The 26,631-nt window shown below is 34.6% G+C and overlaps 2 protein-coding genes and 1 non-coding gene across 6 annotated transcripts in view; 2 read left to right on the forward strand and 1 right to left on the reverse strand.

The window, feature by feature from the left end:
* The first annotated feature begins 830 nt into the window (after positions 1–830).
* On the forward strand, positions 831–8,870 carry SATL1 (spermidine/spermine N1-acetyl transferase like 1). The gene is made up of 5 exons (XM_033090837.1): positions 831–957; positions 1,091–1,195; positions 1,362–1,459; positions 7,961–8,012; positions 8,842–8,870. Exons 1-5 carry the CDS (start codon positions 831–833, stop codon positions 8,868–8,870), a joined length of 411 nt encoding a protein of 136 aa, XP_032946728.1.
* LOC117030698 (U6 spliceosomal RNA) lies at positions 6,010–6,116 on the forward strand. Its single transcript, XR_004424444.1, has one exon. It is a non-coding gene; the product is annotated as a U6 spliceosomal RNA (small nuclear RNA).
* Positions 8,871–15,119: 6,249 nt separating the features above from the next.
* Positions 15,120–26,631, reverse strand: part of APOOL (apolipoprotein O like) — an 84,531-nt gene continuing 73,019 nt past the window's right edge. For all 4 annotated transcript variants that reach the window (XM_033103628.1, XM_033103717.1, XM_033103709.1 and 1 more), the window contains 3 exons: positions 22,206–22,319; positions 21,883–22,000; positions 15,120–15,282 (listed from right to left, as the gene is read on the reverse strand). In XM_033103628.1, the coding sequence (XP_032959519.1) occupies positions 15,194–15,282; positions 21,883–22,000; positions 22,206–22,319 (321 nt within the window). In that variant the 3' untranslated portion in view covers positions 15,120–15,193. The remainder of the gene's footprint in view (positions 15,283–21,882; positions 22,001–22,205; positions 22,320–26,631) is intronic.

The raw sequence follows: 26,631 nt of genomic DNA on the forward strand, positions 1-26,631 counted from the left end.
ATTTTCTGCATTAGGGACTTGAGCACCTCATTATGACAACTTTTTTTTTTTTTTTCATTTTCTCACTTTTATTTTCATTTTTTTTTTTAATTTATTTTGATGACAACTTTTTAAGCATTCTAATTTCTATGCTTATGGGAAAGAGGTGGTAAGTGGAAGTCAGGACGGAAATAGGAAGTGAATTATTTCAGGACTGGGGCATGGGAAAGCAGAAAGCGATAGGAAGTATCTTTGGATTGTTAAAACAGCAGGCACTCAGGGTGAGTGCCAAGCATAAACCCTGAGACACCTTCCAACTTTTTGCTTCACTCTCTCTAAGCTCTTGGAGACGAAGAAATAAAGGTAGTAAAGGAGGCTCTGCCTCTCCCTTCCCTCATCACACGGGGGAGCACGTAGGCACGTAGATACCGGCATTGTGACTTCATCACTATGACGCAGTGACCATGCTCAGGGGTGAGACAGTAATACAGTCCCAGGGTCATTTTCTTCTTGTACTCACTTCCGGCCTGTTGGCAGGGAAAGGCCTGATGACATCCTGAAACCCAGCCAAGCCTATAGCTGTGATCGCTGGTGAGGTCAACCCCAGCAAATCGGAGGCATCAATAATCATCTTTAGGTACCCCTCCTTTATTTTTCCCATTCTCATATTGATAGAGGGGTTTCTTGAAGTACAAATTAAGTTGAGAAAGAACAGAAACATCTTACAGCCTCCCACCAGAGCACTGCAATTAAGTGTTTCATCAAGGCACTTAGTCATCAGCTAACCAGTCATCTGCCAACCAGTTCTAAGTCAACCAGGCACAAATTAACTGGGTCTGAACCAATCAGGCATGAACCAAACAAGCTTATCAGACATGAACCAACCAGGCATGAGCAAGCTACACACGAGCTTACTTGGTATGAACGAACTATACATGAACCAACCAAGTACAAACCTACCTGACACGTATCAACTGGGTATGATACAACCAGGTGTGAGCCAACCAGGAATAAACCAACCAGTCAGGAGCCAACCAGGCACATGGCAACCAAGGCCAAGCCAGTCAGGCATGACGAACCAGACATGAGCCAACAGGAATGTGGCAACCAGGCCTACGCCAAATAGGCATGAGGAAGCCTGGCACATGGCAACTAGGCCCAATGCAGCCAGTCATGAGACAAGCATGCACGAGCCAATCTAGCACAAGTCAACCAGGTATGAAGCAACGGAGGCCTGAGCCAATCAGGCATGACTGAACCAAGCAAGAGGCAATCATGCCTGAGCCAAACCAGCATGAGTCAACTAGGCATGAGGCAACCAGGCCTGAGCCAATCAGGTGCAAGTCAACCAGGCCTGAGACAACTATGTGTGAGACAACCAGGCTGGAGCCAATCAGGCAGGAGACAACCAAACATGAAGCCTTTCCAGATAAGACCTGCAGAAGCTGAAGACTGCCCAAAAATCCTGCGCCTAATTAAAGTAAACTTCTTTTTCCTTATTCTGTGGAGGCTCATGGCACTAGTTTAGGGCTTAGGGTAAAGAAGGCAAAGCCTAGGTTTGAATCCCAGCTCTGCTAATTATGACCCATGTACATAACCTTCTGGAAGTTACTTAACCTTTCTAAGCTTCAATTTCCACATCTAAAATCAAGGACATAGTGCTATTTATATAAAAATATTGTTGTAACGAGTCAATAATATAAAATGATTACACAAATTCCTTGATTCATAGTAGGGGGCTCAAAAGTCATGGGGGGACCAATTCATGTAAATTTCAGGGGCCCAATGTATTGCCCCCTGGGGAATTTTTAACTTTAAAAGAGGATCTTAGAGAAAAGGAATGCTTAACTCAAAATGAATGACATGTCAGTGACAGAATTTCAGGTATTAATTGCCTACATTTTAGGTGAGGTAGTCTTGTTGCTTTTAGGACCACACCTACTTGTAGAACCTAATGATTGACTGCCCAGAAAACACTATTCATCCACAATATATATTCCATACAATTTCAGACAGTTCTTTGACTCCTGAAGCCCATCCATAGATAGACTCCAGCAGTCCAGGAGCTGGGTTAAAAATTTCTGAGTAACAATCACTTTAATGGTTTTCCTGGAAATCATTCCAGTACAGTAAAGGGGACAGACAAACTAATAGCCATAGTCACTGTGCTGAAGTTCTGTGGCATTCAAGACAATCATTTATGTGATACACAACCTAAATAATTCCATATAAAAGCAGTAGCCTAGGTTTTTAGTGGAGTAAATACGTGGCTGGAATTTGTGTGTGTGTTTATTAAGTTCGTGAACTCACCCTAGAAAAAGTGCTACATACCTCATTGCTGAATATCACTACAGTCACCTTAAAAGTACTCCCCTTGGGAAGCTATGCACCGACGCCAGTGCCTAGTCCACCCTTCAAAGCAATTTTGGAACTCTTTCTCTGGAATGGCCATCAGAGCTGTCATCGTATTCCCCTTGATGACCTGAATGTCATCAAAATGTGTTCCTTTCAATATTTCCTTTATCTTCAGGTAAAGAAAGAAGTCATGGGGGCCAAATCAGGTGAGTAGGAAGGGTGTTCCAATACAGTTATTTGTTTACTGGCTAAAAACTCCCTCACAGACAGTGTTGTGTGAGCTGGTGCATTGTTGTGATGCAAGAGCCATGAATTGTTGGCGAAAAGTTCAGGTCGTCTAACTTTTTCACACAGCCTTTTCAGCACTTCCAAATAGTAAACTTGGTTAACTGTTTGTCCAGTTGGTACAAATTCATAATGAATACTCCCTCTGATATCAAAAAAGGTTAGCAACATCGTTGCAACAAATTCACGAACTTAATTGACGAACCATATATATATATACAATATATATGTGCGCATATATACATATGCGCACATATATATGTGTACACACATACATATATATATGTGTGTACACACACACACACATATATATACATATATATATATATATATATATATATATATATATATATATAATTAAATTTAAATCAGGCCAAGTTTCTGTCCCTTTGATCAGAGAATGTGTTGTTTCAATGGACAAAATAAAATACCAAAAGTTTTCTAGTGAAATCCATTTGTTGAAATGACACTAGGCACCATTACAGATCTGTTATTTCTGAGTTATCTATCCTTCCATTCTATTCTATCCCCACAAATTCCCACATCAATTCTCCAACTGGAATTAATGGAACTACCTTATGATCCAGTAATTCCACTCCTAGGTATCTATCCGGAGAAATCCAAAACTTCAATTCAAAAATCTTTATGCACTCCTATGTTTACTGCAGCACTATACACAATAGCTAAGACATGGAAACAACCAAAATGCCCATCGGTAGATGACTGGATCAAGAAACTGTGGTACATTTATACAATGGAGTATTATGCAGCCATAAAGAAGAAAGAAATCTTACCATTTGCAACAACATGGATGGATCTAGAGAACATTAAGTTAAGTGAAATAAGTCAGACAGAGAAAGATAAGTACCATATGATCTCACTTATTTGCGGATTCTAAAGAAAAGAATAAGTGAATGAACTAATCAGAAACAGTTTTGGAGACAAAGAGGAAAAACTGAGGGTTGCTAGATGGGCGGGAGGGGTGGGGGGTGGGGGGGAGGGTGAGGGGATTGGAGGGCAATCGGTGACCATAGGATGGCCACGGGCTTGAAAATTAATCTGGGGAACGTAATTTGGTGGTTACCAGAAGGTAAAGGGGTTGGGGGGTGGGGGATGAGGGTGAGGGGGATCAAATGTATGGTGATGGAAGGGGAGCTGACTCTGGGTGGTGAACACACAATGTGATTTATGGATGATGTGATACAGAATTGCACATCTGAAATCTATGTAATTTTACTAACAATTGTCACCCCAATAAATTAAAAATAAATTTAGCAGTCGGTGACCACAGGATGGCCACGGGGTTTGAAAATTAATCTGGGGAACGTAATTTGGTGGTTACCAGAGCGTAAGGGGGTTGGGGGGGGGATGAGGGTGAGGGGGATCAAATGTATGGTGATGGAAGGGGAGCTGACTCTGGGTGGTGAACACACAGTGTGACTTATGGATGATGTGATACAGAATTGCACACCTGAAATCTATGTAATTATACTAACAATTGTCACCCCAATAAATTAAAAATAAATTAAAAAAAAATAAAAAAATAAAATAAATAAATTTAAAAAAAAAAAAAGACAGGTTCTGAAGAAGTCGTTGGTACAACTGACTGAAAGCTATGCAGAAAATTATACTGAAACTTCCAGTATTTTAGATGTATGTATTACAGGATAGCAAAAATAATCTCTTTGACAACCAAAGCTATCTTCTTTATAAATTCTATATGTTATAAATACCACCTATGTGAGAATTAAGAGCTGTTATCCCAAATCTAAAAGAATAAGTGGATTCCCAGCTTGTCTGGGTTTTCTTCATCACTACCCCTGCCACATCTAAAAGATAAAAGAGACTAAGGGATTGATTGATTTCTTTACTTAGCTCCACCCGCATGTGGTCTATGTGACACTATATAAAGTCTGCCAATAGATCAATTTGATAAATTACCGTAAACCATTTTAATGGGTCCAATTGAGCATGGGCTATAACTAAACTTTTAATTTAGTAAACATTTACATTAATGTCTCAAGTAAACTTATACATTAATATCTCAAGAAGAGTCCTGACAAAGACAGCTTGGGACTGCTACTTTCTCTCCTTTTATGGTACAATTTGAACAGGACATCTTGTAAGCATAGCTCTTTGCAAAATAGCATGCAGATTGGCAAAGACCCAAAGAATATTTAGAGCCTAAAAGAAAACACTCTTTTGAATGCCATTTGATATAGTAGCCTGCAGAGTAGAGTAAGAATCAAATAGTAGACCCTCGTTATTTTCTTAAATAGTACTATAGCCATGATTCTTAACCCTTGTTGTCTTCAACAATTATTATTACTGCATAGCTGTACTATTCCTCATTATCTGTAATAAATTTTGCAACGGGGAAGACACATTTAATGAAAAGAATATCCTTCATCTGGATTCTTGGGTAATTTAATTTGAACATTATTATTTTATATAAAATAAAGTCAGGTTCCTCTAATTTTTGATAAGCAGTAAAAAATAAAATTTCTACCTTAAACTTTAAAAAAAAAATACTATACCCAGCATGTTACTTATTCCAGAAGAACATTTTTCCAGGCAGAATATAATTTTAAAGAGTTTTTGTAGCTTAGTATCTGACACCTGGTTGACAATTAATAAATTTATTATTGAATGATAGTGATATTCTCCATCCAGAAAACTTACCTTTCTTAGCTTTCCAAACAGTGCCCATTGCTATTACCAAGGGGAAAATACATCATTAGATCCTTGTACTTCAATGAATCTGTATCTGTGGAGGTCCTGACGACATTTACTTTTGAATTTGCCTCAAGTCCCTGAATATGAGGAGGATAATTTTAATGAGTATTCACTGTAGAAAAATAATAGAAAAGCTAAATTTATTACTCTGCATCATAGACAAGGATGTAATGATTAATAAGCTTTGAGCTTTATGTTCTTCTCTAATACATATATGTTATATGTCCACTTATCCTAATTCCTGTTCATTACTAAGTTTGCAAAACATTCTCTTTGTAAAGGCATTTATGAGTTTATAATTATTATTATAATTCATTCTTTAGCTGAATATTTTGCAGGTTTTATTTACTATCCTGCCACTAAAATTCTTCCAAGTATCCTTTCTATACACCTGTTTTATTCTGTTCTTAATGTCCACACCATGGTATTATTTGGAGGTCTAGTCGTTTCATAGCTAGACAGTCATAACTTCTTGCTTACCAGACTTCCCATTTAAGCCTTTTATTATGGTGGTTCTCAAAGTGTGGTTTTGGACCATTGATGATCCACAGATAAGTGCTGTGTACTATTAATATCTGATTTTTGTTCATTACACAAACACTGAGTGCATATTAGGGGAAGCCCATGTGCCAAATACTATGAGGAATACAAGGAGTGCTCACTTGTGCAGCATATATACTAAAATTTGAATGATACAGAGATGATTAGCATGGCCCTTGCGCAAGAATGACGTACATATTCGTGAAGCATTCCATATATTTTTTATCATAGTGATCACTTCTTTAGGTACATAAATGTTGAATAACTATGGTGTACACCTGAATCTAATATACCGTGGGTGCCAAAAAATGTATACAAGTGGACACTGGTCAATGTTGCACAAGCAGTAGTTCACCGTAATCAGAAGTTTCTGGACACTGATGGTAACCACTTTGAGCACCTCTTGTAATTGCAGAAGTCAAACATGACTTGTATTCATCTTTTGTTATTGGTATATAATTCGGTATTACAATTTTAATAGTTTTCCTTTCTTGAAATGTATATACATTTTTTGGCACCCTCTGGATTATTGTACGTTAGCTATATTTTAAGAAAAATCTTTTTTTAAAAGTGGAAAAAAGGATATAAGGATTCTTGAATTATAGTCACTGCCCTCAGGATGCATACAGTGTCTTAGGGGAGGCTGCTGTGTACAGCAGCCAAAATGCTCAAGACTCCGTTGGGCTCTGGTTGCATTGAGGATAAAATCCTGATTTCTTACCAATGTTCTACATTATCTAGCCCTTTCTGTCTTCTTAATATATTTTGAAAGCTTTTTATCCATTGTAAACTTAATCCAAGCCTACTCAAAATCCCCAAATTTTCACATGGAAGAATAAACACAGATTTCTAGAAAAATTCCGAAAAGAAAAGTGGTAAGGGGAGATAAGCCCTACCAGATATTCTAAAGTTGTAAGTAATTAAAATTCTATGGTAATCTATTACCATAGATGCAGAGATAAATCAATTGAACAGAATGGAGAGTCCAGAAGTTCTTTTAAGTAAGAGAATGTAGTATATAATAAAGGGGACATTTCATGTCAACAGTTAATAAAAGAGAGTTTAGTCAAGAAATGTTGTTGGGATAATTGGGGGGAAAAGATAAAGGTGAAATTTTACCTCACCTCTTACATCAAAAACAAAATTATAATTAATAAATTATTAATATTAAGAGCTTTAAACAGACTGGTGTTTGCCAATGGTTGGAGGTGGGGGTGGGGGACATGGGTGAAGGTGGTCAAAAGGTAAAAACTTCCAGTTATAAGTTCTGGGGATATAATATACAGCATGATGACTATAGTTAACAATACTGTATTGTATATTTGAAAGTTGCTAGGAGAGACCTTAAAAGTTCTCACCACAAGAATAAAAATTGTAACTATATGAGATGATTGACGCTAACTAAACTTATTGCGGTAATCATTTCCCAATATGTACATATATCAAATTATTATGCTGTACACCTTGGACTAATACAATGTTATATGGCAATTATATCTCAATAAAACTGGAAAAAATAAAATTTGAAACAAATTAGGAATCGAGTAAGAGTGACTATTTTCATAACCTGAAAGTGCAGATGCCTTTGCAAGCGTGATATCCAATCCATAAAGAATTAATTTGAATGTGTAAAAAATGATATAGTAAAGAACCAAATAAACAAGGTCTAAAATGTTAAACTGAAAACACACCTCACAAACAACATGACAGACTTTTCTGTAAAGTCTATGAACTTTATAATACATAGAGTTTGTGACATCTACCTTGAATGCTCAGAAACCTTTTTGGCTTTACTTCCTCATTTTTGGTTGCATTCAAGGCTAGTTACCTGGACAACTGACTTTTATGTAAGTGAGGTATCAACATAGTTAATCTCTCTATATATACATTCTTTTGTTGCATGTGCTGTTTTAGATTTCAAGTTTCCAGATGACTGGGGTTAAGTCTTACTCCCTCTTAATACTGCCCGGGACATCACATGTTAATAAATCCTCAGTAGACTTCATGATTATCATCTTAAGAACTCGTTACTAAATCAGAAACTAAGTTTTCTCTACTTTGACAGGAATTGGCTGCCTGTGAATACATGCTAGATGCATTGAAGTTAACAGCAATGGGTAAGATGCTTTATGGTATTTTAGAGCTAGAAAAAGAAACATGGCATAATGTGTACACACAGTACTACTTGAACCTAGATATGTGGAAGCTGCCGTCCTTGGTACACAAAGATGATGCCACTAATATCTACTGTACAGGACATGAGTTTGATAGCTTTGTCAGTGCTCCACTATATTATATTTTCCCATTTTTAGTATGGAATTGTCATTCAAGAACTTTTAAATCTTTACAAGTGCAATAAACTTGATCCAATTTTTGAAATTTAGAATGGAAAGTGTAATTGGTCAAAGACAGTATAATTTAATGCCCCATATGTTAGTAGCAGCTCGATAGGATGAATGGATAAAAGAAAAATGACAAGCTATTTTCAAAGATATTTACTACATTTTGATAGTCAGAAATATTAATAGGATAGGCTAGTGTTTTATGATAAATTACAACTTTTTAGGCAGGAAATATGAACACTAAGAGAGATGGCTAACATATAAAATTACACACTTGAAATTCCAAATGAATTTGAGGATCAGCTTTACCATTTCTGTGAAAAGGGATTTTGGAAATTTGAAAGGGATTGCATTGAATCTTTAGATCACTTGGGTAGTATTGACACCTTAACAATGTAAAGTCTTATCTATGAACATGAGATGTCTTTTACTTAGGTTTTCTTTTTTCCATAATGTTTTATAGTTCTCAGTATGCAAGTATTTCACCTCCTTGGTTAGATTTATTCCTAGGTATTTAATTATTTTAGGGGCTATTTTAAATGTAATTGCTTTTTAAATTTACTTTTAGGGTTTTTGCTGGTGTTCTTTTTTGTTGATCTTGTAGGCTGCATCTTTGCTGAATTCATTTATTAGCTCTAGTAGCTTTTTTTGGGACTCTTCGGGATTTTCTATCTATAAGATCATGTCATCTACTATGAATAGACATCATTTTACCCTTCCCTTTCGAATTTGGATGGCTTTTATTTCTTTAGTCTTGTAGCTCTGGCTATAACTTCTAGTACAATGTTGAAAAGCAGTGGTGAAAGTGGGCATCCTTGTCTTATTATTAATCTTAAAGGAAATGCTCTGTCATTCACCATTATGAAGTTAACTGGTTTTGAAAATTATTATTATAAGTTCCCTTTATCATGTTGAGGAATTTCTCTCTAGTCCTAGTTTTCTGAGGTTTACATCATGAAAATGTGTTTCATGTTGTTAAATGCCTTTTTTGCATTAATTGAGTTGTCATGTTTTTTTCCCTTTGCTATGTTAACCTCATGTATTATGTTGATTGGTTTTCTTATGTCGAACCACTCTTATTCCTAGGATAAATCACACTTGATCATGGTGAATGATCCTTTTAATAGATTAGGTTCGCTTTGCTAATATTTTGTTGAAGATTTTTGCCTCTATATTAATAAGGAATATCGATCTGTGATTTTTTGTAATGTCTTTGTCTTTGGTATCAGAGGACTGCTGACTTCATTGAATGAGTTAAGAAAAGCTCCCTCCTCTTCAATTTTTTAGAAAGAATTTGAGGATTGGTGTTATTCTTCTTTAAATGTTTGGTAGAATTCTCCAGTGAAATTATCTGGTGGTCCCTGACTTTTCTTTGTTGGGAGATTTTTGTTTACTGATTCAAACTTTACTTGTTATAGGTCTGCTCAGATTTTCTTTTTGAATCAGTTTAGGTAATTTGCAAGCTTCAAGGAATTTGTTCATTTCTTCTGTTATATAATGTGCTGGTGTACAATTTATAGTACTTACTTATAATCCTTTTTATCTCTGTAATGTTAATAGTTGTGTTTCATTTTTCTTTTTAATTTTATTTGCTTGCATCTTCTCTCATTTTCATCTGTCAGTCTAGCTGTCAATTTGTTGATCTTTTTAAAGAACCAACTTTTGGTTTCATTGATTTTCTCAATTGTATTTCTATCCTCTATTTTGTTTCTCTCTGTTCTAATCTTTATTATTACCTTCCTTCTACTAGATTTGGGCTAGTTGCTCCTTTTTCTAGTTCCTTAAAGGGTAAGGTTAGGTTATTGCTTGAGATCTTTTTTCCTTTTTTTTTTTTTTTTAAACATAGGCATTTGCAGCTATAAGCTTCTCCCTGAGCACTGCTTACACTGCATACCATAACTTTCATATGTTGTTTTCATTTTCATTTATCTTAACTGTTTTCTAGTTTCCCTTGTGATTTCTTCTTTGACCCATTTGTTGTTTAAGAGTGCATTATATATGTGAATGTCCTAGTTTCCTCCGGATAATGATTTCTAGTTTCATTCCATTGTGATTGGAAAAGATACTTGTATGATTTCAATTTTTTAAAATGTATTATGACTTGTTTTGTGGCCAAACCTATGGTCTATCCTAGAGAAAGTTCCATGTGCAGTTGAGAAAAATGTGTATTATATTGTTGTTGAGCAGAGTGTACTGTATATTTCTGGTAGTTCCAATTGATCTATAGTGTTGTTAAATAATTATTTGTCTTCTGTCCAGTTGTTCAATACATTATTGAAATTGAGGTATTTACCTTTATTTCTTCATATGGCTCTATTATTGTACAGCTGCCTCTATCTTCAATTCTATCCTATTTGCTTCATATATTTTGGAGCTCTGATGTTTGGTGTATAAATGTTTTATCTTCTTGGTGAACTGAACCTTTTATCATTATATATCCTTTGTCTCTTATAACAGTTTCTGACTTAAAGTCTATTTTGTCTGATATTAGTGTACTCTGAGTTCTATTTTAATTACTATTTGCATGAAATATTTTTCCCATTATTTCACTATCGACCTTTATGTGTCTTTTTTTTTTTTTAACATTTTTTTAGAGTGTGTTTTTCCAGGACCCATCAGCTCCAAGTCAAGTCAAGCAGTTGTTTCAATCTAGTTGTGGAAGGCGCAGCTCACCATGCGGGGAGCGAACCGGCAACCCTGTTGTTAAGAGCACGGTACTCTAACCAACTGAGCTAACCAGACGTCCCTATGTGTCTTTTTTTGTTTAAAATCCAAAGTGAGTCTCTTATAGACAGTATATAGTTGTATGTTTTTTAATGCATCCTGCTAATCACTTATTAGAGCATTTAATCCATTTACAGTTTAATTACTGATAAGGGATATCTGCCATTTTGCTATTTGTTTTCTATATGTCATATAGCTTTTTTTTGGTCCCTCATTTCCTCCATTTTGTGTTAGTTCATTTTTGTGAAATATTAGCTACCTTTTTGTGTTTAGTTCATTTTTATAGTGAAATATTTTGATAATCTCATTTCCTTATGTGTACATTTTAGATGTTTTATTTGTGGTTATCATGGGAATTACATTTAACATCCTAAAGTTATAACAATCTAACTTATATACCGGCATAACTTCAACAGCGTAGAAAAACTTCTCCATTTCTCCATTCCCATTACCCCCTTTTAGGTTATTGATGTCACATTACATCTTTATACATTGTGTGCCCAATAACATAATAACTAATGTTATGCATTTGTCTTTTAAATCATGTTGAACATAAAAAGTGGAGTTTCAAACAAAATTGAAATAACATTAGTTCCTGTAATTGCCCATGCATTTATCTTTATTTCTTCATATGGCTTTGAGTTACTAACTTTATTTAACCTTTACCTTCATTTCTTCATATGGCTTTGAATTACTATCACACTTCCTTTCATTTCAACCTGAAAGACTCCTTTTAGCATTTTATGCAGGGCAGGTCTAGTTGTAATGAACTCCCTCAGGGTTTTTTCAGGGGGTGGGGTGGGGTTATGAGGATGTCTTAATTTCACCCTCATTTTTGAAAGACAGTTTGGTGTATACAGAATTCTTTATTGACAGGTTCTTCCTCCCCCTCAGCACTTTGAGTATATCAACCCACTGCCTTCTGGCCTCCAAGGTTTCTGATGAGAAACTGGATGATAATCCTAGTGTGGATCTATTGTATGTAATGAGTTCTTTCTTGCTGCTTTCAAGATTTTCACTTTCTTTTTGGGTTTCAACAGTTTGATTGCAATGTGTCTTGGGGTTGATCTTTTTGGGTTTATACTACTTGGAATTTGTTGAGCTTCTTGGTTTTGTATTGAACCAAATTTTAGAAGTTTTCAGCCATTATTTCTTCAAATATTCTTTTTTTATTTTTCTCTCTTTCCTTCTGAAGAGTCCGGTAATGTGTATGTTGGTCCACTTGATGGTGTTCCACAGATCCCTGAGGCTCTGTTTACTTTTCATCTTTTTTTCTTTTTGTTCTTCAGATGATAATTTCAATTGTCCTATCTTCAAGTTCACCAATTTTTTCCTCTGCTTGCTAAATTCTGGTTTTAAACCCCTATAAGTGCATTTTTAAATTTCATTTATTATACTTTTCAACTAGAGAATATTTTGGTGGGGGTTCATTTTTATAATTTCTACTTCTGTACTGATATTCCGATTTTGTTCATACATGTTTTGTTCATACATATTGCTCCAAAAGAAACATTAGAGGTGATGGTCTGGCTAGGTAGAGCTGATGGTACAAACACGGTATATACCAGGTGTTCATGGGCATCAAAGCTAGACAAAGATGAATACAGGAGTCTTGTCTATGAAAGGGGCCTTGTCTGTGAAAAAATACTAAACTAGTTTTAGTTTTATAATAAATTGTATGGCCTATCACAGCTATAAGTACCAAGTGCATGGAATGCAGAAGAGAGAGCATTTAAATCATACCTGGGAGAAATGAAAATGGTGACATTGGAATTGGGTTTGAAGGATGAGGAAGTTGGAACATGGAACAGGATGAGAGAGAAAACAATTCTAAGAGAAAACCCCAGCATAGGCAGAGAAAAAGAGGCATGAAAGAGCAAAGCATGTTCAAGAAGCATGTGGTATGTTATAGATAAAAATATAACATACATTGGCTGTAGGGTGGTAGGGAAAGGGAAGATAGGATTAAAGATGAGATAGTATCATATAGAAAGGAACTTGTAGTCACACTAAGGAGTCTTGATTTGATTATGTAGGCAATGTTAAGCTACTGAAGATTCAGAAAGACAACTATCCATAACAGTTGCTAGAAAGACAACTATGTCATAATAATATGACACGTGGGTTAGAAGAACAAGGTAGCAGACACTGTATGTTAGCTCAAACTCAACACTCATTCCAAATCCCTTACTCTTTGCTTTCCTCACCATAAAAAAAACATACGATTTGCCAATCTTCCTTGAGCTAAGTGTGGTTATATGACAAGTTCTGGTCAAGATACAGACATAAATCTTCTGAGAGGGGTTCTAAGAAAGCATTTACTTTTCTGATAAATAAGGGTCAGAAGTAGCTGGGACAGTTTGTCCTAACCCTTCTTCCTACTCTGAATATGTATGTATTACCCAGAGGTACAGCAGCCATTTTGTGAACATGAGGTGACAAATCAATGTGTTAAAGACCAGAGTGGAAAAAGTCTAGGTCCTTGATGGCATTAATGAGCCACTATGCCAACCCTGTACTGCCTATTTCCAGACTTTAAATAGACTCTTATTTATTTAAGCTACTGTTAACCACTTACCACTTTACTGTTACTTACAAGCAGAACACATTGTGAAGTAACAGAAAGCAAGACTGATGTTGGGCACATTAACCAGAAGATTACTGTAATAATAATCCAGGAAAGTGATGATGAAGACTTCAACGAGAGCAATGTTTAAAGAAGGTAGAATAGATTTGAGAAACAGAAATAAGGAGAGAGAGGTAAAGACAATTTAGTTTTAGGCATATTGACATTGGGGATATCTACGCAATATAAGATGGATACAACCAATAAATAATTAGAAAGATAGGTCTATAGCTCTGGATAAATATTGGAGCTGGACATAAGTAGTAAGGACATAAACAGTGTCTGAAAACTGAAGTATGTTGAATGAAAATGGGAGAGCATATAGAATGAGAAAAGAAGACTAGGAATATAACCTGAGGAGCCTCAACATTCAAGGGATTCAAAGCAAGAGAAGAATGAAGAACAACAAGAGAAGCAGGAATAACAGAGAGTAAAGGGAAGAGTGAGTTTCAAGAAGGGAGTGGTCAAGAGTCAATAATTACAAAAAATTCAAATAGGTATAAAAGCCAGGGTGTCAAAAGTTAGGAATTGAAAGGGAGGAAGCAAGAAAGTGACATTACTTTTTATGAAGTATGACAATCATAGGAAGAAGAAAGAAAAGAAAGTTCAAGAGGAAGAGGCAGGGTTAGGGGAAGGTTTTTGTTACTGCTATTTGGGGATAAAGAAGATCAGAAACTATTTAGAAGTTAAGGAAAAGAAATGAGTGAAAAGAGATACCTAAGACTGAAGAGTAAATTGAATATAATATAGTATTGGAAAATACAGGAAAGAATGAGATCAAGAACTCAAATAGAAGCATTAGCCTTAGAAAAGGGGGATGGCATAGCTGAAAAGAGGTAAGTCTTGAAGGTAGATGGGAAGAAGTTGAGAATGGTCATGTCTACTAACTTATTTTTTCTCTCTATGTAATAGGAGAAACAGTCATCTTTGGCAGGTATAGGAGGCTTGAGAATAAAAGGTCTGTAATACCTCTCCTGGAGAACCGGACAGGAAATCACCTAGGAACCAGTAGAAGGTCTGCTAAGCAGCATTGGAGGTCTCATAGAGCATATGGTCCTCTTAAATAGTTAGAGGTGTTTTTGGACATTTAAGAGGAGTTAACATTAATAAAACAAAGAGACAAAGCCAAGCACCAAGTTTCGTAAAATATGGATATTTTATTCCAGCTCTGGAAAATGAAAAAAAGGGGGGTGGTAGGGAACACATCCTTCCACACACCATTCTTTTCGGCTGACATTAATTACAAAAAGCTAAAGCAAATATGTATGTGTATAAGTATTTATATATATACACATACATATTTTTTCAGATTTTAGTCTCATAAATGTTCATATATTTACTCTATCTTTTTTATAAACACCCTTAAAAGTTATCAAATGTATCCTAATACTACTACCTCTGCCTCTTCACCAATCATTTGATATTGTTTGGATTATATTCATTGTTTGTGATTTAATCACTTAAGTGATTGGTCAAACTATACATTAGAAGATTAGGGAAAAAGTTGCTTTAAGTTATACTCTATGCAACAGAGTTACCCATTACACGATTTTTTTCATCATCATTTGCAACTTCACACATCTTGTAGTACTCTATGCAGACTATTTCAGCTTCTAGTGCTGTACATATCTACATCTTCTGGATGGGACTGCCCGTGATCCATGAGCTTGGGGTCAGGCATAAACTGTGTAGCACCTGATAAAGTATTAAAATGAAAAAAATTAGTCACTCATTTAACAAATTTATTGTTGGGACTGGGAATACAGGAGTAAAAAAAACAGATAAAAATATATGCCAACACAGACCTAATATTCAAGTTGGGTGAGACAGACAATACATTAAATAAAAGATATATCAGATGGTGGTAAGTGCTATGCAGAAAAATAAAACAGGGAGAGGCAAATGGAGTGCTGGGGTAGCTTGCAAATTTAAATAGGCTTCTAGCAAAGTGATATTTGAGCAAAGAACTGAAGGAGGTAAGGGTGTGAGCCCTGTAGATCTCTGAGGGAAATGCCTTATAGGGGGAGAAGAAGGCAAGTATAACAGAGCTGAGAGGATGTTGGAGGAACCATAAAATGGCCAATATGACTGGACAGAGTAGGCAAGATGTGGTGATGGTGGGTGCAGTGAGAGCGATGAGAGACATGATCAGAAAACAATGGAGTGCTAGGCCACAAACACCCATAGTAAGTTTTTTTCTTTTTTTAACTTAAGTGAAATGAGGAGTACTGGGCAGTTTTGAGCAGAGGAGTGACGTAACATGTTTTTTAAAAGATCACTTTTGGCTCTGCAGAGAAGAGACTATAGCGGATCAAGTATGAAAGCAGGGTAACCAGAAAGCTATTGCAGTACTCCAGGAGAAAGATGCTAATGGCTTTAATTAGGGCAGGAGCAGTAGAAGTGGTGAAAAGACTGGATTATGGATAACTTCTGAAGGTAGAATGGACAGATTTCCTAAATGGACTGAATATGTTGTCTGAGAGACTCTTTAACCGGAGTAACTTCAAGAATGGAGTTGAGATTTACTATGGTAGAGGAAAATGTGGGAGAAGCATGCTTAGGGGAAAGCAAATCAAGTGTTATATTTTGGCTGTTAAATTTGAATGGCTAAATAAATGTCTGAGAACAAATGTTGAGTAAACAGCTAGAAGTGTGAATCTGTAGAGTTCAGGAGAGCTCTGGGCTGGTTTATAAATTTTACAATCCTAGCCGATATATAGCATTTAAATCTATGGGACTTACAAAATCATCTAGAGTGTCAGAGAAGAGGTCTAAGGAATGAGCCCTTTGGATACTCCAAATTTTTGAAGTTAAGATTAGAAGAATGTAGCAGAGGAGAATGAGAAGGAACAGCCAATCAGTGACGAGAACCAAGAGCAAGTGGTGTCCAATAGGCCAAGTGAAGAGAATGTTTCAAGGAGGAGGGAGTAATCACCTGTGTTAAAAGTTACTGATGGACTTCATAAGATGGAGACTGAGAATAGATTCCTGGATTTGGCAATGTGTGGATCAACAGTGATCTTGATAAGCTTGACTGTGTACCAGGCAAGATGCTATGTTATTTTCATGCATTATCTCACAATACCACCATGAGATACATGATATTTTTATATTATCCTTGTTTTTCAGATAAAGAAGTTTTAATTTCGAGAGGTTAAGAAAGTTGACCATTGTCACTCAGCTGATAAATGGTAGAGCCAGGACTGAATTCTGATTTATCTGATCTCTAACACAACAACCCTAGTTCTTCTGTAAAATGGGGGTTGGAGAAGTAGCAATGTCATACAATTATTTTTAATATTCAATAAAATAATGTGCACAAAGTTCTGCATATAATACCCTGTGCATGGTAAGCAGACAATAAACTATTTTTACATTTACTTTGAGACATGAGATAAAACATATTTTCCAGAAATTTGTTTTTACTTCAAATGTTTTACAAAATCTGATGCATTTTTAAATGGTTTTATTACATTTGGGAGACACGCCTTTTTTTCCATAGAGGAATTTAATTTCCAGTTTTATGATGAAAACAAAGGAGAAATAGATTTACATACAATGATTTATTTTACACTTATCTTTTTAGAAATATTTTCTATTTTATAAAGTGTGATATACCTATATGTAATTTCACCAAACATATTAAAAACAACCAGATCACTAGTAATCACTACCCATGACATTAATACAGTTTTCTATAGGACACAGACTCTTAACCTTAGGGGGTCTGTGGGTAAAATTCATATGATCTATGAACTTGTATGGGGGAAATTTGTCTTTATTTTCATTAACCTCTGGCTAAAAATTAACATTTTCTTCAATAATGAATGTAGGCAACAAACCACAACAGAATTAACACTATCTCAGATTTTGGCACTAATAGAAATCACAGATATTTTTATATCACAGTGGAATTGCAGTTATCTTGAAATATTTACACTTACTACTACTTCAAAATTATGCACTTTATTAGATATTTTGTTAAACATTATTGTTTAATACATTTAAGGAGGCTCATAGTTCACTGTATTTTATTTTATGCATTTAAAAACATTGTTCTGAGAAAGGGTCCATAGCACACACAAAAGGTTAAGAAACTGAGGGTTCTGCCTGCTCCTTTCTCAAGCGTATCTTTACTGCCACCTGGTGGCAGCCTTTGTTCAGTACAAGTGAAAAGTGTACCACGAAATAGTTTTATCAGACATACTACTATATAGTAAGCATGTGACAAATAATTATTTTATAAGTCTGAATGTATCTAATTTGTTTAATGATGTCCATCAATTGACTAAGTACCTAACACTTCTACTCACTTCCTTAAATTCTTGTCCAAAGTCTGGTCAAAGATTCTGCCCACCAAAATTAGAAAGGCCCCTTTACTTTTAGATCTCCACTTCTCAAAATTTGTTGAAAGGCTTCATATATTTAATTTACCCATAGCTTATGCCAGACATTAAGTAGAGGAATATTCATAGAGAATTCCCAATGGATCTTTTCCTGTAATTACCTGCTTAGAGGCCTCACCACTGGAGATTCAGATTTATGATTCTTAGGAAGAGTGAATTTTAGAAGAAACAACTGTGATTAGCCTAGGTCATTTGATTTCCACCTTTTTTAAAAGATTCATCTCATGCTTTTCTGAGTAATTAAAGATTATATCTTTGTTCTTAGAATTTCTTCATCCCCTGAGCTGATCAAGGGCTCTCTATCCTCCCAAAAGATTAGCCGTCATAAAACTCCTCTTGAATCTCAATCCCCTAATAATTATAATCCCCTAAGCATTATAAGGAATAAAGATGTTCAAAGTTATAAAACAGTAATGAATTATTGTCTCAAATAGCCATTAGGTGATATCTGTTCACTGATAATTTAGTTCACATATTATCTCATTTATATTTCAAGCAAGTTAGTTACAAAAAATGAGACATATATCAGTGATAAATTGCTGAGTGAAGTTAAAATTGTTAGAAATTCCATTTTTGTTTCTTTTGTGTAAAGTTGGGATGATATCCAGCATTCAGCTTCTCCTTAATTGAAACACTTAAAGATACTAGTTACCGCAAAGTACTTTCTCACTTTGCTCTATTCTTTCCATTCTTTTTTCTCTGTGCTTCAGTTCGGCTATTTTTTGTTGACCTTTATTTGAGTTCTTTACTTCTGTCCTCTCTTGTATATACAGTCTGCTGTTAAACCCATCCAAGGAGTTCTTAATTTCAGGTACTATATTTTTCACTTCTAGACTATGCACTTGATTTTTCAATAGATTCCAATTTTCTGAGAAATTCTCCATCTTTTCATCCATTTTGTCCATCATGTTTTCTATGTAAGATATTACTCATAGTTACTTTAAAGTCCTTTTCTGCTAACTTCAATATTTAGATCACCTGTGGGTCTGTTTTTTTTTTCCTCTTGATTGTCAGTCACATTTTCCCGCCTCTTTGCATGACTAGTATTCTGTTTGTTTGTATAGTGGACACTGTCTAAAAGAACTGTGGAAGCTCCACATGATATCTTCCATCAGAAATTGAACCCTTTTCCTCTTTTAGGAAGGGTGAAGTGCTTATCTCAGTCCAATCAGGCACTGAGCTGAGTTGCAGTTTTAGAAAGCATTGTCAACCTCTGGTTCCTCCCTGTTCTTCAGGTATGGCACTCCCAAGCTTCTGATTGAGAGTCTGGAGAGTTTCTGTCTCCCTCGCACTACAGGCTGTAGGGAATTCGGTGTTGCCCTTCAGAGAGGTTTTGAGATTGGCTATTTATTAATAGTTAGCCTCCTGATCCATAAAAAGACCTGGCAGATATCATGAGGGGGAGATGAGATGAGTCATGTATGCATGGCACACGTCATCACTCTAAAACAGGAATCAGCAAACTTTTTCTGCAAAGGGCTGGGGGCAAATATTTCGACTTTGTAAACCATCAGATCTCCATCGCAGCCACTCAACTCTGCCACTGTAGTGTGAAAACAGACAAATGATATACAAATGAACGAGTGTGGCTGTGTTCCAATAAAACTTTATTTACAGAAACTGCGATTTGAATTTCATATAATTTCCACTTGTCACAAAATATTTTTCTTTTGAGTTTTTTCAACCATTTAAATCGTGTAGAAACCATTCTTCACTTATAAAATGTACAAAAACAGGTGGTGAGCCAGATTTGGCACAAGGGCCAGAGTTTGCCAACCTCTGTTTTAGATGGGCATTGATCCTGTGAGACTGAAAGATTTCACCCTGCTTTCATCAGATTTTAAAGAGGTCCATGTCACCAAACTTCTAAATTTGTGATTTCCAAAGTAACATAATTTTCACCATAAATGTATGTGGGTGATACAGAACAACCAAACTCATATTCAGAGACATGATATGTAGTTTGACAGTTCACCCAACCTATTCTGTATAGTGATAACTGGTGGCCATGGCTGGTCTCCCTAGCTAAGTAACATGCTCCCAAAGTGTGCTCAATGAAAATAAATTTGTTCATTGGCAGAATGCCTAATTTCTCTAGGCAAATAATAATGACACCTTCTAACATTCATTGAGAACTTAGTGTGTGCTTGACATTGTACTTTGCATGCAATATTGCATTTCATCCACACAACTATGTGAGAAAAACACTAATATCGCCCCCATTTTATGGATGAGGAAACTGAGGCGTGAGGTATTAGATAACTTGCCACAGGTAACAGAACTAGTATAAGTTGGATCTAGATTCAGATCCAGGTCTTATTCTAAAATCTGTGCTCATAATCACTACTGTTTCTCATGGCTTGGACCTCTGGGACTGCATGTGAAATACAGAATGGTAGAAAGGATGAATCCCAAGGGTTTACTGTATAATTAACTCTTAACGATACATAAGGATGAATAGTACTGGCATCTCTCTCTCTTCTCTACATATCTCCTTAGAACGCTTTTCATACCACATTACCCATGACAGGTGGGTAAAGGGTTTCAAAACCCTGATATGTGAAGAAAAGACATTGGCTAGGGATGCTTTGGTCCCACTGTTAAGCTGTAACATGTTTTATTTCCACAAAGGTACTCTGGAATTGACAGTCATTTAGAAAAACGACTGGATATAGTATATACTTGTGGGAATGTGGTCAATTGTGGATTACTCAGAGTGTAAAAACTGTGTAACTTTATTAAAAAGGAGAGGTGACAGAGGAAAAGAGTAAAACTCAAATCAGGTTTGTTACTCAGTGACAGCTCTTATAAAGATTAGCGAGAGAGGAGGAGGCTGAAATTAGAGACTAAGCTCTGGTTTTAAATTAGATAATCTATACACAACAGAAAGAGCTTGGACTTTGGTGTCAGGAAGATCTAGTCTATAAACACAACTCTGATACTCATAAGCTGCATGATTTGGGCAAGTTAGTTAAGTTCCCTAAGTCTCATCTCTTCATCATAAAATGATTACAATTACATATACACCAGAGGTTAATTTTGTTTTGTTTTGCTTTGCTTTTTGGGTGAGGACTGACTAACATGTTTACAGCTCTTTGCACCACAGAGAAGGTGCTCAATAAGTGGCACCTGATAATGAAATACTATCATTATTTCCTAATTCTTTACCTCTGAGTATTTCCTTTCCAATAAGACAACTTAATGGGTAAGTACCATTGTCATCGTAGAGACATACAAACCTATGTAAGCCAGTGACTAGTGAGTTTATGTGAATACATACTAAAATAGTATTAAACACTCTATTACCTTCTTTTTGATCACAGTAAAACCATTGTAGTATCTGCCAAGAAAGTATAATTGTCACTATTTGGTCCCACAAAGTATTAATTGCCAGTATCTAATATTGGCAAAATTATTAGTATTATAATTGGTGCTATTCTTACTATTTGATGTTGAAAGTTCTGGTATCTAAACTAAATAAAATTGACAGTGGAAGCTAAGACTGATAGCACAAGAAATGGAAAGCTGGTATTTCTTCTATGCAGATGTGACTCATATTTATAGCCTGCATGTTGATAGAATTCAGAAAGGCACATTTTTCTCCACCTGATTAAAAAACTCACATTTATGAAGAGATATTAAATGCTTCACTCACCCAACCTGAGTGCTACTCTATACGCCCATATGCAAAGATGTGTATTATGAACTATGTCACACAATTAGAAAAAGTTCCAGGTACCTGAGTACCTCATGACCTAAAAAGATATAAAGACTACAGATATGAAAAGACAAAACACTTATGAAGAAAACTCATAAGTTCAAACTAGTAATTATATTATAAAATTATTTAAGAAAAGAATGAAAACAAAACTGAATTATGCAAACAAACCTGAGGTGGATTCTGATTTGATCTTTGTTGCAGAGCTGAGTTCTGTTGGCAAAGCCACTGGGTATTTCAGGTCTTGAGTTGTTTTTGCAGGTATTTCTATTTCAGCAGAACTTCCTAGCTGTTTACCAAAAAGATTTTTCCTTCATAAGTAAATCATTTTACTAAAAGAATAAAATATCTTATAAAACTATGTCATGCAAAGGTAGTATGTTCCTCCATCTATTTTCACTCTGTCCTTGACCTCTGCCCAGGACTCCTATTATAAGCCAACACCCACCCAAAGAAAACTCGATGTCTACCTTTTCAGTCCTCTTAAACTCTACCTTAGTTTTTTCTTTAGGTTCAGGAAGTGACTCTTTTTTGTTGTTTTTTGTCCACAATGATTTAACTGCTTCATAAATTTGCTGGCTTGTAGCATATGCCTTTTTCCCAGTTACCTAATTAAAACAAAACATGAGTTAAATAACCTATTTTTAAAAGTTAAAATACAAATATTTAAAAATTTATGTCAGGTATTTTATATTAACACCCAGGTCAGAATCAAGAGTAAAGACATACATTTCTAAATGATATTAACACAAAGCCCCATTTTGTAAGTCTTATATGAAAAAGTATTTGCTTCATGTAAAAGGCTAAAAATATATATAATAAGTATAACACCAAGAGTGAGTGTTAATGTAAACTGTGGACTTTGGGTACTGATGATGTGTCAATGTATGTTCATCAATTGTAACAAATGGACCACTCTAGTGGGGGATGATAATGGAGGAGACTGGGCATGTATGGAGACAGGAGGTGTATGGGAAATCTCTGTACATTTCTCTCAATTTTGTTGTGAACGTAAAACTGCTCTAAAAAACATAAAGTCTTAAAAATGTATAGCTTGCATTCACACTGTGAATTTAGAACTATGTCTATTTAAGAGGAGGTTGGGAAAGACAGCTTGAGATAAAAGCAGGTACCTGAGAAAATGAGAGAGGCTACAAAGTTAATGCTTTTCCTTAAATTTTTATGGTGTGTTTTCCAGTCATAAAGAAAAAAGCATCAAAGTACTTCTTTTGTTTTGTTTTTTGGGAGAAACATGAAATAAAAAATGAACTACAAACACTAAAGCAGAGGCTAGGTTGCTGACTGAATTCCTGAAGCTGCCGTTAAACTTTAATTCATCTCTTTCTGTTTGAAAAATCTTCTGATTTCTTCTTTCTATTTTTTCTCATGCTTTTGTTCCTTATAGTTAAAGTAATTTCAATAGCTTTTGATTTTTCAAGTTTTTTTTTTTTTAAGAGGTTTTGGGGAACTTTCTAAGATACACTTTCTGCAAACATAAACTTTTAAAAAACTATGTTTTCCTTTCTGAAATAGAAACATTTTTATTGTTTTTGCTAAGTATACACCTACACTTAAGAAAAATTAATCAATCCTCTAGAATAGAGAAAGTCCTCTTCCTTCCCCCAGTGTAACATTTGTTAATAGTTGTGTGGAAATTTTTCCTGAATTTTTACTCTTCTATGTCCATTATATATGCACACACATAATAGCATTTTAAAACAAATGGAATGTAGATATTTATAGATCTACCAAAAGAGGATGAGGTAAATCTATATGCATTGACATGGATAGACGTCCGTGATGAACCACAGAATTGAAAAAGGAGATTATAGATTATATACCACAATCTCAATTATGTTTTAAATTAAATTTTAAAATAAACCACACACATATATAGTTTCTTTTTTAAACACAAATGAGATCATACTATAAATATTATTTGATTTGATTTTTTAAAAGCTTAACAATATATCAGAGATGTTTCCCTATCAGTTTATATACCAGATCTTCTCAATAGCTGCATAGTATTCTATAGTAGATATGTAACAATTTGTTTTTAAAAATCTTCTATTGATGAGCATATTGGAATTATGACTTATTTAACAATTCTCTTGTTGATAGGCATATGGGATGTTTCCTTTTTTTTCTTTTTCTTTTTTGGCAATAATAAGCATACTTCAATTAGCATCCTTACACATACGTCTGGAAGTTTCCTTGGGATAAATTCCTAGATGTGAAGTATCTGGGTTAAAGATTTTATAAATTTTATTTTTGGATAATATTGCCACATTGTCTCCAGAAAATCAGCGATATACTACAGCAATTCACACTCCCACCAAGAGTGTGTATGTCTGTTTTCCTAACCCATTTACCAGCAGCAATATTACGAATCTTTTAAATCTTTGTCAAATTGAAAGGCTAACAAACAGTACCTAAATGATCTTTTAAATTTGCATTTGTTTGATTGCTGATGAAATTAAGCATCTTTCATATATTGGGCCATTTATGTTTCTTATCTTGTGGATTGCTTGTTCATATACTTTCTTCATTTTCCTAGAGGGCATTCAATTCACCTTTCTCCTATCAATTTATAGGAGCTCTTAATATATGAAATATATTATTTAGTCTTTTGTTGTAAATGTTGCAAATTGTTTTCTCGGTTTTTCACTTATCCATTAACTTTGTGTATGGTATATTGTGATCAACAGAAATGTATTTATTTTGATGTAGTAAAATACATACTTTTTTTCTTGGATGGCTTCTGGATTGTTTTGCTTAGGAAGGCCTTTCCTATCTCAAGATTACACAAATATCCCTCTTTTTTCTTCTAATATTTTATAGCATATTTTATGATTAGATCTTTATTCCACTTGGAATTTATTTTTACAGGATATTTGGTAAAGTTCTAAGTATTTTTCCAAAAACATGATTATTCCAACACATTTCTTTAATAATCCATCCTTGCTTTACACACTGATCTGAAGTGACACCTTTACCATACCCTTCCCCTTCCCTACAACATATATAAAGACAAACTCTGTATATTTGGTTTTGAACATTCTCTTTTGTTCTCTTGGACTATTTTACTGTCTGTCTATAGTTTAGTATAGTTACCAATATATGGTAGATGGACAAAAAATACTAGTTCAATGAATGTCATACTCCCTCCAAATTCAGGAATTTTGTAAGAACTGAATTAAATTTATAAATTTGGGAACATTTGCCGTATTCTAGTATTGAGTCCTTTCATCCAGAAACAAGATATACCTCTAAATGTATTCAAGTTTAAATAAAAATGCCCTTCAGTAAAGTTTAGTATTTTAAAAAATAAGTCTTAAAACATTATTTGATAAATTTATTCCTAGATGTTTTACAGTTTTCAAAGACACATTACTTGTTACTCTTTACAAAAGTTAAAAATGAAAACATTGTGAGGAAAAATAGAAAAAGCAAAGAGTAATCCCAAATTCAAGCATATTTCCAAAATGGTGACTAAATGGAGTGTGACTTTTATTTCTCAAAAAACCTTCTGGACTATTGTTCTGTAACCTTTTTTCCATCATAGACCCCTTGGAGAATCTTTTGAAAGGCATGGGCCCTTTACTTCAGAAAAACACACATACAGTACAAGAGCTCTCACCTGCCATCCTTTTAAGAGACTTGTGTGATTAACTAAAAATGTTTTAAAAATTTATAAACATGTTCATAGAATACTGAATATTAATCGCCAGTAGATACTCTCCAATATGCCCAAGTACTATCTTTCACAAGTGATTTCTACGCTTACCAAGAATAAGTTGTATTTGTTTCCAAGTCGCTACATCAATTTTACTATAATTAAACAACTTAAATGTAACATAATAGGATGAAATGTGAGTGTGAAGATAACTGTTGTGTCTAGGAAAAATTAAGTTAAACACTTTGTGAAGAACATACAATGTGACATATAGATGATGTATTACAGAACTGTACACTTGAAACCTACGTAATTTTACTAACCATTGTCACCCGAATAAACTTTAATTAAAAAAAAATAATAACTGCTGTCAAATTAGAGGTGGGCAAGATAACTGTAAAAGGCTAGGAGAAATAATAAAAATCTAAGAGGATTCCACTCTTTTATTATTTACAAAATGTTTTTAAGTGTCCACTCTATTAAAAAAAATAAACTGAAAACAGTAGAAGACATATTACAGACATGGCTACTATACAACAGATGCTATGGATCTTCAGCTAGGAGACCCACACTCACAGAAAAGCCCTACTTCAAAAGAGAGAAAAATGAACACATTTGTTTTAATTTGAAATAAAATATTTAGGGTACATATTTAAGATTTAAAAAACTCCCTGCTGTAACATTTTTGATTAATTGTTAACTACTGGTCCTGATAATATCAAATTAGAAGGCTCCTATTATATATTCTATTTTACATATATATATACAATTTTTCATAGTTTCTGGCAGGGGAGTCACAGATTCTCTGAAGTTCCTCAAGGATCTCAGGTTAAGAACCCATGTTTTGCTTATATAAACACACACACACAATTATATCCAATATATACAAACATATATTTATATCTAACATATGATAAATATATATCTAATATATCATATATATTAGGCTCTACCAAATGTTATATATGACATTGTTGTATGACAGTTAAAAGAAAGTAAGGGTCTCAACTCTAGAAATTTAAGTAATAATCATTAATTAACCATAGAAGAACTTTTAGGAGCTCATATTAATATCTCTTTTATCATAGAAATTTTTATTGAAAGCAGGAATTATTTTCTTTTTTCCTTCTGTCAAAGTAAAATTGAATAATGTTCTATCAAATTAATACTGATGTTTTTCTTAATGGAAGAATTAGGTGGTTAACTGTTTTTTTTCTTCTATACTTTTCTGTAATGCTTAAATT

This window comes from Rhinolophus ferrumequinum, chromosome X, assembly GCF_004115265.2.
Source record: "Rhinolophus ferrumequinum isolate MPI-CBG mRhiFer1 chromosome X, mRhiFer1_v1.p, whole genome shotgun sequence".
NCBI classification, from domain to species: Eukaryota; Metazoa; Chordata; class Mammalia; order Chiroptera; family Rhinolophidae; genus Rhinolophus; species Rhinolophus ferrumequinum.